Source organism: Diabrotica virgifera, chromosome 5 (genome assembly GCF_917563875.1).
Source record: "Diabrotica virgifera virgifera chromosome 5, PGI_DIABVI_V3a".
Lineage (NCBI taxonomy): Eukaryota > Metazoa > Arthropoda > Insecta > Coleoptera > Chrysomelidae > Diabrotica > Diabrotica virgifera.
Window position 1 is genome coordinate 13,145,331 of NC_065447.1, and position 17,933 is coordinate 13,163,263.

At 33.3% G+C, this 17,933-nt stretch overlaps 1 protein-coding gene across 12 annotated transcripts in view; it reads right to left on the bottom strand.

Annotated features, from left to right (window-relative positions):
- LOC114330686 (muscle-specific protein 300 kDa) overlaps positions 1-17,933 on the bottom strand; it is a 603,413-nt gene that overhangs the window by 411,311 nt on the left and 174,169 nt on the right. For 9 of the 12 annotated variants that reach the window (XM_050652275.1, XM_050652272.1, XM_050652273.1 and 6 more), the window contains exon 1: positions 2,245-2,647. The exons of 1 other annotated variant lie outside the window; for it this stretch is intronic. In XM_050652275.1, coding sequence (XP_050508232.1) covers positions 2,245-2,568 — 324 coding nt within the window. In that variant the 5' untranslated portion in view covers positions 2,569-2,647. Of the gene's footprint in view, positions 1-2,244; positions 2,661-17,933 lie in introns of those variants that run through there. 2 more of the 12 variants (XM_050652282.1, XM_050652281.1) reach the window with 1 other exon arrangement.

Here is a 17,933-nt window from a genome sequence, read left to right on the forward strand (position 1 = left end):
AATGTGCTCATAAAAAAAGTTATAGCCCTTTGAAGTTACAAAATGAAAATTGATTTTTTTCAATATATCGAAAACTATTAGATATTTTTTATTGAAAATGGACATGTATCACTCTTATTGCAGGAACATCTTGAAACAAAATTTTAGTGAAATTTGTCCACCTACTAAAAAATTTATGGGGATTTTGTTCCCTTAAACCCCCCCAAACTTTTTTGTACGTTCCAATTAATTGATTATTGTGGTACCATTAGTTAAACACGACGTTTTTAAAACTTTTTTGCCTCTTAGTATTTTTTCGATAAGTCAGTTTTTATTGAGATGCGGCTTCTTTTTCAATATATTTACGTAAAAATTGTATGGGGGGTTTGTTCCTTTAAACCCCCCAAATGATTGTGTACGTTCCAATTAAAGTATTATTGTGGTACCATTAGTTAAACACAGTATGTGTTTCAGGTTATTAACAGGTCTCTATAATCGTACTTAACCATATACAAATATGTGGTGGATTCGACAAAATATTCAAAATATCTCGATAAACACTGGCTTATCGAAAAAGTACTAAGAGGCAAAAAAGTTTTAGAAATAATGTGTTTAACTAATGGTGCCACAATAATAATTTAATTGGAACGTACACAAAAGTTTGGGGGGGTTTAAGGGAACAAAACCCCCATAAAATTTTTATGGGGTGCACAAATTTTACTTAATTTTTTTTTTAAGTTGTTGCTGCCATATAAATGCCACATGTCCATTTTCAATAAAAAATCTTTGAGAGTTTTCGATATATGAAAAAAAAACGATTTTCATTTTGTAACTTCAAAGGGCTGTAACTTTTTTTGTGTGCACTATTGTATATAGGTAAGTGAGGTTCAATCAACCTATTTTTGGCCCCAGAATCTGTGGTATAATTTATGACCAATCTTTTCGGGACACCCTGTAGAACGCTTACAAATTTTTAACATCTTTAGCAATAAAATACTTGGATCAAAGAATATACAATGGTGTATTCTGTGCTTGGATTTTCCATAAATAATAAACAATAAATAACTTTGTATTAATTTTACGTCTTAAATCAATTATTTATCAAAAACAATATCAATATTATTTAATAAGCAACTCAAAATATTCTTGAAGCCTTGCGCCTTGTCAAATATTTAGTAGGCTTGTCAAAAGTGTCAATGCATTCTGTTCAACTGAGTGCGTTGTATGACAAAGATAGCGAATGTTCGATTTGGAAAATATCACTACGGACATGGTGTTTATTTTCTTCGAATCCTGAAACAACTAATAAATATTTTTGAAAAATTTAAACGTAGAATGAAATATTACATTCTTACAGAGGGCCGAAAGTCTCTTAGAATAAACAAAAAGTTTCTTTTAATGAGATATTTAAAATAAAAAATCACACCAAATTTTCTCTTTTTTTTTGCCTTGTAATTGTAACACTGAAATAAACATTATGGAAGCTTTCAGTGATTTTAGGCCCTCGGTAATAATGTAATCTTTCATTCTGCGTCTAAATTTTTCAAAATTATTTCTCAGTTTTCTCAGGATTCGAAAAAACGAATGTAGCCTGTAAAAAGCATTGCCTCGAAATTTTGCGCCTACGTTCTTAAGGTGAAGTAAGAAAATATGATTAAATTATATGTCTTAACAAACATTTTACGAGGTTGTACATTACTGATTTTTTGAAAGTGTCAACTTTTGGTCCGATTTGGCACTTAAATCGCTGATAACTAGAAGAGTGTACTTTTTTCAAAAAATTCCAAGGGGCAAAAGGTGTTTATTTTTGCCAAATTTACCTAGAAAAACCGTTTGCAATCCCTATCTTTAACATTTTCTTATTTTGCAATACATTGGTGATACCAAAAAAAATCGTAAAAAAAATTTAGGTTCTTTGTTCAAATGATATTCCTAAATAATTGATAAGACTTGGTTTGTTTTTTAGTAATGGGTTATTTGGTTTCTATATGCCTCTTTTTAGGGGTGCGCCGCTTGTTTGAAACAATTTGGAAGAAAATTGGCGAACTGAGAGCTTGAAAAAGGTCATAATACTGTAAGAATTTTTATACAACGTGAATTATTAATGTCAGATAGTTCTTGTTGTTAACTCTTTTGTTATCAATATCAACATCAACATCTTACGAGATAGAATAATATTCCTAAATGTACATAAGTATGTAACTATGTAATTCCTTATTTTTATAACAAAATTTTGCCAAAGAAGTGTTCAAAATGACAATGTACCTTGTAAGTTCCGTCTGGTCCAATCTCCTTCATCTGCACCACATGTCTCGGAGATCCCGTATGCCTTAAAGTAACCTGCTCCAAATGCGTATCCACAACGTTTCTACTCCTCTCCTCCATCAGTCTTCTCTCCAGATCCTCCACGTCAACACCACCATCGTCCCCCAGAGCTCCAGATTTCGACCCCGTCCACACCTTTTCGAAAAAACTAACCCTCTCCCTTAGTTTTTTGCTGGCGGGGCTCTGGGGACTGTCGGGGCGCCCCTTGGGGCTGTCCGGGCGCCTTTTGGCGCCGTCCCCAGGATCCTTCGTCGGCTGGCTCATGCTGTCATTGCACTTTTTCGAAAAAAATGACGTTTACCGGTTTTCTCATGTCGATTAGAACGTGATTCGTGTCGCGTGGTCGCGAGATCGCTCGATACTGAATTTTACGCAAGTGGTTGTATTCAATCTTGCTTGCGTCTCGGGACAGCAATTTCGGGTCCTTATCATAAGCGTTTATAGCCAATGCCAGTTGAAGTCTCGTACTCACTTGATTGAAATAAGAAATTTTAAGTACATTTTTCCACCCATGTGAAATATATGGGAGAAAGATTCTTCTTCTTAAAGTTCCCTCTCCTATCGGAGGTTGGATATCATAATGGCTATGGTCACTTTGTTGGCTGCTGCTCTGAATAGTTGTAATGAACTACAGTTAAACCATTCTCTAAGGTTCCTCAGCCATGAGATGCGTCTTCTTCCTATGCCTCTTCTTCCTTGGATCCTTCCTTGCATAATAATTCTCAGCAACTCATATTTTTCTCCTCTGGTAATGTGACCCAAATATTCCAGTTTTCTAGTTTTTATACTTTTCATAATTTCTAACTCCTCATTTAAACGTCGTAGCACTTCAACATTGGTAATCCTTTGAACCCACTGAATTTTCAATATTCTTCTGTAACACCACATTTCGAACGCTTCTATTCTTCTTATGTGTTGTCTCTTCAATGTCCAAGCTTCCATTCCGTATAGCAATATAGAAAATATGTAGCATCTTAGAGCCCTCAATCTGAGAGGCAACTGAAGGTCTTTGTTTGTAAGCAGTGTCTTCATTTTTATAAATGCTTGCCTTGCAGTTTCAATTCGGACTTTAATTTCTTTGCTTTGGTCATTTTTGTCAGCAACCCAGGTTCCCAGATATTTGTATGTCTTAACTTTTTCTATTTGGGTTTGCTCTATCATTAACCTTTCATTTCCATGTTCTGTTTTTGAGACAATCATAAATTTAGTTGTTTTCTTGTTTATTTTTAGTCCGTATCGAATGCAATAATCGTTAATTCTATTTAGCAATTCTTGTAGTGATTCCAGGGTGTCTGCCATTATAACGGTGTCATCAGCGAATCTTATGTTATTTACTATTCTTCCGTTTATAGAGATTCCATCACTTAGCTCCGCTATCGCTTCCTGAAATATGGCTTCACTGTACAGGTTAAACAGTAGCGGCGACAGAACACAACCCTGTCTTACTCCTCTCTTTATATTAATATTCTCGGACTCCCGTTCTTCTATCTTTATATTGGCCTTTTGATTCCAATACAGATTGATGATAATTCGTAAATCTCGTCTGTCTATATCTCTGTTTTTCAATAATTCTATTAGTTTTTCATGTCGGACCCTGTCGAACGCTTTTTCGAAGTCGATGAAACAGGAATAAATATCCAGGTTCATATCTAAGCATCTTTTAGAGAGGACATTAAACGCAAACAATGCCTCTCTTGTTCCAAGTCCTTTGCGGAACCCAAATTGGGTATCATCCATATCATATTCTAGCTTTCTGTATAATCTTCCATGAATCACCTTTAGAAATATTTTGAGGGTATGGCTTATTAGTGATATTATCCTATAGTCCGAACAATCTTTGGCGTATATTGTTTTTGATATTGTTACAAAGGTGGACACCAACCATTTCTGAGGGATTTTTCCGGTTTTATATACTTCTTTAAACAGATCCAGTAGTACCGGTATAGTTTCATCGTCTAGACACTTCAGTAATTCCGCAGGTATTTCGTCTGGACCTTACAGTTATTGGGAGAAAGATGGAAAGTACTAAAAGACACATTATATAAAACAGCAGAGAAAAAAGTCAATAAATAAATAATTACACTTTTATAAAAAAATAACTTTTTATAATAAAACGTTTTCACTATTTATAGGACAAAATATAAAATTATATTTTGTTGTTTTAATTTTTGCCATAAAAGAATTTTGTAATCGACTATTTTAGAGGCCTATTTTCTCTAGCGGATTTAAACTCATATAAACCAAAGAAAATATTTAAAATGGTATATACTGGGTTGGGATAAAGTATGGAACCAAGCAAATATCTTTGAAACGAAAAGAACAATATTTATGAAACTTTGCATGCAAGTACAGTGACGTAAAAGGCATCTGTTGCCATATTTTTGTTACTATTCCACTTCCGGTTTCACCGGAAATACCCCTAACTTATTTAATTTAAATGGGACACCCTATATATTTTTGCGGATTTTAAATGAACTTGTTATTTTTAATTCATACATACCAAATTTGGTAGAGAAAATTTATTAAAAAGTGTCTGTAGATAATTTTTTGTATTAATACAACGTAATAGGAAATAAACGAGTACCATCTATACTGTAGACTAAAATTGTTGTTTACATGCAATGCACGACTTATTTGAATTTAGTATAGTAGGTAAAACTGTTACTGAACTAATTGACAGAAATAAGTTGTATTAAAAATGGTTCATTTAAGTGGAAAAAATCGTATTGAAATATTAATGATAATAGGTTATGCAAAATTTTCATTTTTTGGAAGTGAATTTTCCAAATCCATGGATTGGACGTAGAGGAGTCATATAGTGGCCCGCTCGTTCTCCGGACCTCAACCCGTTAGATTTTTTTCTTTGGGTTATCTAAAATTACGTGTTTACGTTAGGCGACCAACATGCTTGCAGGATTTGAGACAAAGAATAATAATTGATGACTGTGAACTAATACGTGGAGAAATCTTGCAAAAAGTGACTCACAAATTTATTTACAGGCTTGCACGTTGTCAGGAGGTGAACAGCAAACATTTTCAACATTTGAAATTATTTTTTTTTAATTTGAAATATCATTGGTCTAACGTAAATAAATTAACCTATTTTTTAACTGTAAAGAGATTTATTTCTTGTTTTAATAGCTTTTTCTTCCAAACTTGGTATGTACCCACATAACAATGATGTTCGCATCATGTTCTAAGCATATACTACCAACATTCGTCGGAGTATATTCTTTTTAGTATATGTGTAGTACAAGCATAGCATCTACCTTAAAAACATTCTAAATTTCATGTTCTTTGCATATACTTCAAAGTATATATTCTCGTACCGAATATACTAAGTATATTCGTGTACGTAGGATCTCGGAATATTCGTAAAAGTTTATTCTTAGAATATACCTTTATCGAATATTCTTAACACATACTTATAAGTACATTCTTAACACATACTTATAAGTAGATACTTTTAAAATATCTTAAAAATAATTTGTATGTATAGGAAGTATAATATTAGCCTTATAGATTATCAACTTCGTTATTTTTTAGAATACATAATTAATAAAATTTATGTATGTAGGTAGTATTGGACGAATTTCATTTCAAAATTGTTGTAGGGTAAAAAAGTTTAAACATTAATTGTATTAACGTTTACATAGATACTATTAAAAATTCGTTTTCATAATTGAAATGACTTTACCATTTCGAGTTTATCATGAATCATTAGTATTTTTACATCCTTGGAATTTGAATTTAGGTACATTCAATTCAATAGGCCATTTCGCAGAACCAAAACGTGCCAAACTGCACAACCAAAGCAACCAAAGGCTTTGGCGTTGCCAACCGTCGAGTAAGCTTTTTCCGTCAACTTACCTTAAAAATTCCCACTTTTATAAAAAAAACTTCCCTCCTGTTTACAAAATCTGAGAAGATATGTTGAATTATTTTCAAATATTTTGATTTTTTCTTAATATTTTACAATTTATACTGGAACAATAATTCCCTTTTGAGTTAACTTTTTCCCTTTATCACCTTTTATGTTGAAAATTCCCGCAAAAAGGGAAATTTCTCTCCGTTTGGCAACACTGACCACCAATTTTGTTATTCCACAATACATTCATAACCCCCCCCCCCCCCCCCCATCATATTCTGACCATTTCTATTCTTACCTGAATGGATCAGGGATAGGAAAAAACCGTAAAATATGAAAAAGAAAACAGGCATTATTTCATTATTTGTATCATCTATGGATCTATGCAGTGTTAAGGATGAAGGCGAATGATGTAGTACTAGGACTAAAGAACATATATAATCTGTTTATTTTGTTTGCGGTGCTTCAAAATACATATAATCTATTTTGATAACTCAATATTACTTAAATAGGTAAGTACATGTAAGTATTATATAAATTTTAGTTACTTATTATGCATAGTTTAGTTTAGCTAAATGTTATATAATGATTTATATAAATAACTAAAATTTATAAATATGTACTTACTTTTTAAGTAATATTGTAGAATGTAGGTACTAACTACATTCTCATTTGCAATTAAAATATATATGTAAATAGATATTTGGTAGAACCAGCAGAACCTAAGATGAGATTAGGTGATGCTGAAAACATACTTCTAAGCAATATAGCACTTGATAGCACTTTCTTAGAATATTCTTAAAAATATAATATTCTTCCCATACAAAGATGTGCGGTATTACGTTCTTAGTATATAAATAGAAGGTTTATAGCACTTCCTTGGAATATTCTAAAAAGTACCTTCTTGGTATAAACTAAAAAGATGTGCGGTAGTATGTTCTAAGTATACACATAGAAGGTTTATAGCACGTCCTTGGAATGTTCTAAAAAGAACATTCTTGGTATATACTGAAAAGAAGTGCGGTAGTACATTCTAAGTATATACATTTAAGTACTGTAATGTAGTATATACTCAGTATCTGCTCTGCACATTCGCAATGGTAATTACGCACATTCTCAGTATATACTTTTTCTGAAAATTATGTTCTATGAATCTACTAAGAACATGAAATTGTTATGTGGGTATGAATTAAAAATAACAAGTTCTTTTAAAATCTGCAAAAATATACAGGGTGTCCCATTTAAAGTAAATAAATTAAGGTTATTTCCGGAGAAACCGGAAGTGGAGTAGTAACAAAAAATATGGCATCAGATGCCTTTTTCGTCACTGTACTTGCATGCAAAGTTTCATAAATATTGTTCCTTTCGTTTCAAAGATATTTGCTTGGTTCCATACTTTATCCCAACTCTGTATAATATTTATATATGTTACGGTCAATGATGTAAATTGGACATTAACGTTAATGGCCGGGCATTGTCGTGAATGTTCATTTTCCTTGGTTATTGACGACAATGCCCGGCCATTAACGACAATAACCTTAGCTATTGGCCAATGTTGTAAAAACTTAACGTAAAATTAGATTTTTCATCAATAACCGGTCAATAACGACAGTGGCCAGAAGCAAATGGCCAATGTTGATAAATCGATGCCTTAGAAGATAATCGGTGTGAGTCAATAAGTCAATAATCGGTAAAATGAGATACTAAGATGTTTCTGAACGTAGTTGCAGAAATTTAAGTAGTTATTAAAAACAAATAAAATGTCTTTATTTATCATAATATGGGTAAAATATTCATAAATACAAACAAGGAAATAATAATATTTTTAAAATATACAGTTGTAGCATAATATACTATTTTAGACTGGGTGTTTTCGTCAACTAGCATAATCAGTCGCTCTTTACCACTTATTGTAATTACATCATAATTTACAAACCATTCTATAGTGCTTTGTTGTTTTCTTAGCACCCGGTGTTCTCAAAATATTTTTCGCTTCTTTAATTTCACTTATTCGGTTATTGTATTCGTCACAGTTTAAAAATGATTTATTGTCATCACGTTTTGACTTTACTATTGCGTTTATATAATTATTAAAACGAGTGAGCACATCGTTGATATCCATGATAACACTTATTAAATAAATTTACGAGTAATTTCAGCACGAAAACAATACACAATATACACACATGAAGTAAACAATAGTAAACCTACACATAACCTATCTTTTAGTCAAAATTTCAACATTGACCGATTACCAACGGGCATTGTCGACATTGGCCGGAAAATGATAGAAATGTTATCAAGAATTTAAAATTATCATCAATGTCCAGTTTCTAAGGACAATAACGTTAATATCCGGCCATTGTCGACAATGACCAATTCAACCGGCCATTGTCGTTATTGGCCGGCCAATAACGTTATTGGCCGGCCAATAACGTTATTGGCCGGATTTGCGTCATTGTCCGTAACATATATAATAATTAACTTATAAAATATAAACTCTAACTTTTAATTATTTATTTAAAAAATTAAAAAAGATACGCTAATGCTCTACCACTGAGCAACCATCAATTTGTAATTATCGATTTGTTGACGTACTTTGAAATGGAATCTAAATGTCATTGCATTAGTTACATTTTTAAAATAGTTTGAAATAAAAAAATCGATTTTTCCATAATGAAAAACTGGAACGAACCTGTAAACCGAATACCAAACGGAACCATATAGATTAGCGAACATCTGTAAAAACAACAAGACGTATAGCAGAAGACCCGTTGGAAGGCCGCCGAAAAAGTGGAATGACAATATACAGTCAACAACAACTGAAACAGAATAAGGTTTAGATAAACAGGAGTAATCCTAGTCGCACGAAGAAGAAGAAGAAGAAGATTTATCCATATAATAGCAGTCAAATATTACATTGTTAGCAAGTTCTGAGCTGTTCTGAAAATTTCAGGTGCCTAGGTGGCCTAGAACTCTGTTTTAAATGGATTACATAATTTGCGAAGACAGTGACAAAGACGAAGCCAAGTATATAAAAACGTTTTAATATCACACAAGAGAACAGAGAAGAATAAAAGAGAAGAATCAAGCCTGGAAAAATAGCAGCAGTGTAGAGATGAAAATAATAAAGCAGAATATATCGAGAAACTTAATAGAGCAAAGACGTAGGAGAAGCGAAAAAGCTTAGATGGGAAGCAGATAACAGAAAATTCTGGAATGGCATAAAGAGTTTATGAGGGAAAAGGTAGGGAACAGTATGGAAACAAAGATTTCAATCTCAAAACGAGTCTAAATTTTATAAGCCTTTCGAAAGTTTTTGTAATACACGATAACAATGAAATAGGTCGGTAGGACGAAGGTAAGTCAGGTGGTTTCTTAGGTTTCGCTAGAAGACACACAATTATATTTTTAAGACTATCTGAATACTTTTGTTTCAACCACCAATCATTAAAAATTTCTAATAGAAGAAGTTTACCACTTTCAGGCAATTTATTTATTATCGTATAAGTGAACCCGCCAAGTCCAGGTGCAGTATTTTTTTATTTTTTTAAGGCTAATTCTAATTCCGAAAAGCTAAAATTTTTTGAAAGGGTGTCCGAGTCTTGATGGAAGTGAAATTGATTAATGTTGTCGTTAAAGATTGGACCTGCAGCAGATGAAGGAGCCAATGTATCAAGAACTTTTTGAATAAGGCTTTCGTCTAATTGTGGTTTTCTTTTTTGATGGTGTTTATTGCAAATAGATCTTACAGTGTTCCATATCTCAGTTAGAGGAGTGTTTTTATTTAATTTATTCAAAAACATTTTCCAACTGTTTTTTTGTTTAAGTTTGAACGTACGTTTGACATTAGCAGAAATGTTTTGATATTGTAGATAATTGATAAAATTACCTTGTTTTTAAACTCGCTGAGAGCTTCTTTTCGTTTTTTAACAATCGCAGAACATTCCTCATCCCACCAATAAGGTCTTGGTACAGAAGGTGTGAAAGATTTCTTAATAGGCATAGATTTCGATGCTGCGACCGTGATTGCATTGAGGAAAAATTCGATTTTGTCTACTGAATTTGAATTCCTATCTAAATTATTGAGCTCACCAATTTCTAATTCAAAAGTATTTCCAAAAACAGACCAGTCAGCACGAGAGTCATTCCATTTTGTTGATGGGTTGATGACAAAGAAGGAGGGATTGATTTGAATTTCTATATTGATTGGGTATTGATCTGAACCTAATGAATCTGAATCTACTGACCAAGCTATACGGTCGGCTAAGAGGGGAGATGTTAGAGTTAAGTCAACGGCTGAATGATTACTAGTTGGGGATATTCTTGTTGGTGTTCCGTCATTTAATGTAATTATTTCACAATAATCCATGGCCTCCACTAATATTCTACCATTTCTGTCGTTTGCAATTGGCCCCCACATACCGTGGTGAGCATTAAAATCTCCCAGAAAAGTAGTTTTTGCAATATTAAACTGAAGGAATAGGTTGATCCAGTCATTTATTTCTATTCTAACATCTGATGATCTATAGATTGATACTAATGAGATATTAATTTTGTTCAAAAAAACTGCGCATGCTTCTATACTGTCATCGAAATTATTATTAATTTCGGATTCTTGGTAATCTATTCCCTGTCTGATGAAAATACCTACGCCACCGTAACCATCTTCACGACATTTATTGATAAAGTTATATATCCTTTAAGTCTAAAATGATGACCGGATGTGAGCCATATTTCTGATAGAACTATTATATCTGTATGGTAGTTGTTAATATGATGCGTAAGACTGCCTTTGTTACTATAAATGGATCTACAATTCCATTGTAATATGGTTAGTTTTTCTGTAATATTTTTAGTAGCCATTTTCACTATCTGTGAGAATGGATTCTAAATGATCTTCATTATTATCGAATATTGTAATGATATTGTCCCTGATCTTATTTAATTCAAATTTTCCTTGATTATTAATTATATTTGTAATTAATGAATATATCTGTGAGATAAGTCTCGACAAAACATGAAATTATTCTGTTGTGGAGCGGGTGTATAAGGGGGAAGAGAAATTTGTCTTTTTTGATGGGAATTTTCTAAATCTGAATTACTAGTGCTTGGAGTCTGAGAAGAAGTCTCAGTTCTTCGCCTTTTAATTGTTTTTGATTCTATTGCGGTTGAGTTTGATTTTGGTTTATTTAAAGGAGCATAATAAATTGTTTTGTTTGCTGGTGCTAAATCGGGAAAGTTTTCAAGATTATTTAATATATCAAACCTATTGTTGGTATTAATTTTGGCATAAGCTGGATTGTTAATCGATAATTCGGCATCCTTAAAACTTTTATTTTCGAAAGCCATTACTTTTTTTATGTCGTGTTGTTTTTTGTACATTGGGCAGTCTCTTGAAATTGAAGGATGATCAGAAGATTTACAGTGAACGCACATTTGCAACTCGGAATTACATTCAGCGGAAGAATGCTCATTTGCACATCGAGAACAACGAGATTTGCCTTTACATTGAACGATATTGTGACCGTAACATTTTACACATTGAACAACTGGATGGATGTATGCTTCTACAGGGAAATTAACCATATTTATATTAATAAAGGACGGAATTTTATTACCTTTAAAATTTATTACTACCAATTGTCTATTGACAAATTCTCCTTTTTTGGTTTCAGGGTTTATAATTTTTCGTTTCATTCTTCCCATTTCCGCCACTGGAACTATGGAATTAATTGCTGTTTTCAAGTATTCTTCAGTAAAAAAGGTATCAACGCCGCGTATTATGCCTCGGTTATGCGTGAAAATTTTTGGAATATAAGCAATCAACTTATTTTTTGTTAGTATTTCGTGATTAATTAATAAGTTAGCGATTTTGTATGTTCTAAAAATTACGTTAACACGTTTTAAACCTACAGAATGAATATCAATAACATCATTTCTAAATTCAATTACTTGTTGTAAATAAAAGCCAATTCTGATAGGAAAAAGACGACCAAGATTCTTATCGGTATGTTCCAAAAATACCTGATACGGACCTGCATTCGTCGGTTGATATTTATTATCAAAGTCATATTTTTCGAAATGTGAGGATACTGTATCCATTGAAGAAACATTAATTTAATTATCATAATTATTTATTTGATTATTAGTATTTAAATTAACCGACGGCGGGCCAGGACCGCCCCCGTTACCTGACATTTTCTGTACAACAAAGATGTCTTCAAAACACTAGTTTTCCACAAAGTACCACAAAACAGAAACTATTGATAAAACTCTGCACGTGGAAATAAGGCCGGAATGTACCAAAAAACTGCCAAAATTAATAATTCTTTGGGACGAACTCCAAAAAACGAACACGACTTTGACAGTTATTTTGACGTATAACGCTCTGAAGGACACTAAGGATTATGAGAAGGAAAGAAAGAATAAGTGCATTTTACAGTTTATTACGTTTAATGCGTTTTTTAGCAATGTTTCCATTGTAGAATTATTTCGCCATCTAAAACGAATTTATTTTTATTTATACATATTTTTATAATTTAAAAAAATAATTAGGGTCTATTCAATAGTTTTCTATTGTATATTGTATACAATAGATGATATGAAGAACATGCTAAGTAAACTGAAGAAAGAGGCGGCAGAAATTGGTCTCCGAATAAATGTCAATAAGACAGTTGAGATGAGAATAGGTCAAGCCCGACAGGAAAAATTATATATCAATCAAGAAGAAGTAAAACAGGTACAAGAATTTTACTACCTAGGAAGTATAGTTGGCGTACATGGTGAAATCGAGGCGGACATTAAACATCGACTTAGAAAAGCACAACAAGCATTTGGAACACTCTCAAACATATGGAGGTCAACACAAATTAGTCAAAACACCAAAATAAGACTATCTAATAGTAATGTTAAAACAGTATTACTGTATGAATGCGAGACCTGGGCAGTGACAGACGGAACTGTAAAAAAACTCCAAGTATTTGTAAACAGGTGCCTCCGAAAAATTTTGAAAGTATATTGGCCCAACATCATGACAAATCAAGAACTCTGGAAGAAAACCAAATAAGAGCCAATTGAAATTGCAATTAAAAGGAAAAGATGGAATTGGATGGGACACACCCTGAGAAAGGACAACGCAGATATAACAAAGAAAGCTCTAAAATGGACAGTAGCAAGACGAAGAAAGCAAGGACGACCCGCAACGACCTGGAGAAGAACAATTGAAGCTGATTACAAAGGTATGAAAAAGAGCTGGGGAGAAGTAGCAGCTATGGCCAGAGACAGAGTCCAATGGAGAAGCTTCGTGGATGCCCTATGCTCATTTACGGAGTAACAGGAAATAATATATATTCAATAGTTTAAATACCTACACAAACAATAGTTTAAAGGTACAATAAAACCTTTTGTCCTCAAAAAAAGGAAGAAAATATTAGAGAAAGGAAGAAAATTATATGCCCTAGCGGCAACTGCTAACAAAAGACTAAGTTTTCACTCTAATGGCATATAACATATCCCACCAGAATGAAAACAATTGGAACCTTCTCTGGTTACACCTCCGAGGCTTCTACAATTTGCAAGCCATACGGATGCTGAGACTAAGGAAGATGAGGGAATTCTACAATTTACAATTCACGTCACATCTGCTCAGCGCGGTAAAGTTCCAACGAGACTGGTTCCCTTCATACTCCACACAGAGTAAATGTAAATAAAAAATGAATAACCATTCTCAATTTCGTTGCAAAACGAAAATACAGCCGAACCATATTCCAGTCCAATCAGAGAGTGCTGCAAGCACCTCTACCGGTTTCGAAACTTATTAGTCTCTCATCAGGAGGCACATATGCTGCTCTCCCTGATCCAACCAAAACAAACCCCAGCGTGCAGTCCCGAATTGCAACGAACGAAATGGCATAGATGCCCTAGCGGCAACTGCTAACAAAAGACTAAGTTTTCACTCTAATGGCATATAACATATCCCACCAGAATGAAAACAATGGGAACCTTCTCTGGTTACACCTCCGAGGCTTCTACAATTTGCAAGCCATACGGATGCTGAGACTAAGGAAGATGAGGGAATTCTACAATTTACAATTCACGTCACATCTGCTCAGCGCGGTAAAGTTCCAACGAGACTGGTTCCCTTCATACTCCACACAGAGTAAATGTAAATAAAAAATGAATAACCATTCTCAATTTCGTTGCAAAACGAAAATACAACCGAACCATATTCCAGTCCAATCAGAGAGTGCTGCAAGCACCTCTACCGGTATTCATTTTTTATTTACATTTACTCTGTGTGGAGTATGAAGGGAACCAGTCTCGTTGGAACTTTACCGCGCTGAGCAGATGTGACGTGAATTGTAAATTGTAGAATTCCCTCATTTTCCTTAGTCTCAGCATCCGTATGGCTTACAAATTGTAGAAGCCTCGGAGGTGTAACCAGAGAAGGTTCCCATTGTTTTCATTCTGGTGGGATATGTTATATGCCATTAGAGTGAAAACTTAGTCTTTTGTTAGCAGTTGCCGCTAGGGCATCTATGCCATTTCGTTCGTTGCAATTCGGGACTGCACGCTGGGGTTTGTTTTGGTTGGATCAGGGAGAGCAGCATATGTGCCTCCTGATGAGAGACTAATAAGTTTCGAAACCGGTAGAGGTGCTTGCAGCACTCTCTGTTTGGACTGGAATATGGTTCGGCTGTATTTTCGTTTTGCAACGAAATTGAGAATGGTTATTCATTTTTGAAGAAAATATTCTTTCCTGTTCAGAATTCATCTTTTTTTAGCAATAAAACCAATAAAAACGCTCGGCATCGACTATAAACGTTTGTAATCAGGACCCCAAATTGCTGTTCCGAGGTGGAAGTTTCAATCTTTGTTTGGGTTTGCGAGGATTCTGAGTACCAGACTGTCTCAAAAAGTCAGCCAGTGCAATAACCGAACAATTACTTCATCGATCATGCCCTTCCCGCAGATGGGCGAGTGCAATGCGCAGATGAAACGAGAATCGCAGCGAAGTAGGCCATGTATGGATGGAATCGACTCGTTTGTGTTCGAAAAATTCGCGGTTTGCGCCGATTAGTCGGTCGCTTTTATTTTGTTACGCAATTCGGATACTAAATACTAAAAATAGTTTGGGCAGGTGATTTTTTACATTTCAAGTCCTGATTACCAATTATATCATCAGCTGACTAGTATAAACAGCATGGAGATTAGAAAGGAAAAGTAAAATTTGTTCTAATTCAGATTCTTCGTAAAAAGAGATGAACGTTTGTAAAAGAGGTTTCTTGGAATGGGAATTTTGAGAATAAATTTGAATTGTCGAATTAATATACAATTATTTTATCAACCATGATGAGTGTGTGTTTTATTTTATAATCCATAACAAAATTTACCAAACATCACTCCAAATAATCTTTAAAATTTTTTAAGGGGATAAGCGCAAAATCTTCGTCCAATTATATTTAAATGTATTCATTTTTTTCGAATTCTAAGAAATCTAATAAGTATTTTTGAAAAATTTAAACGCAGAATGAAAGATTACATTATAACCGAGGGCCGAAAGTGCCTGGAAACTTCTATAATGTTTATTTTAATAAGTTACAGGGGTGAAATAAAAGAGAGAAAATTTAATGTCATTTTTAATTTCAAACATTTCATTCAAAAGAATCTTTTTGTTTATTCTAAGGGACTTTCGGTCATCGGTAATAATGTAGTCTTTCATTCTGCGTTTTAATTTTTCAAAAATATTTATTATTTTTCTCAGGATTCGAAAAAAATGAATACATTTGAATAGCAATATTTTGCGCCTACTACCTTAGAGTTAAAAGCAATTGATTTTAATGAGAACATGTCAAGTTGGTCTTGATACTTAGTTTGTAAATATGAAAATCATTTTCAAAAAATCACTAAAATAAAAATTATCAGAAGATTCAACCTGTAAATGTTTGTTTACATTAATTGGCTTTAAGTGGCTCTAATATAATATACAAATATTTTGAGATATTGGCATATGGAAAGTATGTGCATTTACATTATGGTAGGGGAGCAAAGTATGCTAAATGTGCAGTCACTCGAGCGTTATGAGGACCTATTGGGTTGTGATTATTAGGTCCTAAAAGCAAAAAAAGTTAAGTAAAGTTTTCCATTTTAGTGGGGACTTTCCATTTTTAATTTAATTTTCCATTTCCAATAATTTTTTTTAGATTATAGCGCCAATCCATAATTCGAAAAAATGTCTCGAATAAAAGTTACTTTTTACGTAAGGAATCCAAATCTGCAATAAAAAATGGGGGCTCCCATTTAAGATTTTAAAGTAACCTCCCACCCCACCTCCGTGGAGGTCGTGTTCGGTGCCATTCGATAGATTTTTCAAAAATATTGAATAAGTGTATTTTTCAGTTTTTCGATCTGATGTTTATTTTGCGAAATATCGCGGGATTCGTATTTAAAATATTAAATTTACCCCCCACGCCTCTCCGTGGAAAGTCGTGTATGATATCATTCGATAGATTTTTTAAAAATACACGTATTTTTTAGTTTTTCGATCTGTCATTCATTTTGCGAAATATTCCCATTTTTCTTGTGAAACTTTGTGACTCACCCATTTCCTTACGCCCCGCTCAAATCGTCAGATTTTTGAAATATACACTGCTTTGCATGTACTTAACTTACGTTAACTTAATCCGACGATTTCGAGTTTTTCTAAGGATAGATTTTTTTTTCGCCTCCCCCCCCCTTAACGAACTCACTAAGAACCAATGGTAGAGGTACATTTTCAGGGTACAAGGTTTCTCCCCATGTAATAAACTGACGCGCTCGAGTAGCTGCAAAAATCCCCGCTTGGGCTCCCCTACCATAACATGATTGTGCTGACTTCGTTTCGCCAGCATTTAATTCAGAGTCTATTAACAGAGGTTTGTAATTTTTTGTTGCTTATTCATGATCTTCACCTATAGACAAGAGAAATTAGCAAAAAGCCTTTATTGTGACAATATTTGATACAGGTACCTAAAGGTGAAATTCGGCAAATCGTATGGAAAAGTGAGATAATTTTACTGATAAAAGTATAGAATATTCGAAACATTGGAATTTTTACACGAATTAAAAAAAACGACACTTAAACCGCAAGTTACCTTTTTTTCACAAACTCACCAGAGCTTGGTTTATAAACGTAAAACAAATTAAAAAGCATCATTTGAAAGAATAAAAGTTCAAGTTTTGATAAAAGATATTTTATAACGATTCGTTTAACAATAAACCGTACATGATGCGCCAATAGCCAAATTTTTTAGTGGATTCTGAGGTTGTTGTAGCCTCGGGTTGATATCACATTCTGATCTTTCTGTATTTATTTAGTTAATTATTGTCAAAAGTAATGAAAAATGTAATTCGCACTACAATCCCTGAAAATCGAAAGTACCTGAAAACTTATATAATGTTCAGTTTATTAAGTTACAGAGGTGAAAAAAAAAAGAAAACTTAGTGTGATTTTTAATTTCAAATATTTCATTCAAAAGAAACTTTTTATTTATCCTAAGGGACTTTCGGCCCTCGGTAATAATGTAATTCATTTCATTCTGCGTTTAAATTTTTCAAAAATATTTATTAATTTTCTCAACATTCCAAAAAAAATGAATGCATTTTTCTCACGGGTTCCATACGTAGAATCGCGGTTTCCATGGTAACATGCACAATACAAACACAAATATTTTTGTCAAATAAAATGTGTCAAATCAAAACTTACCAGGAATTACCTTTC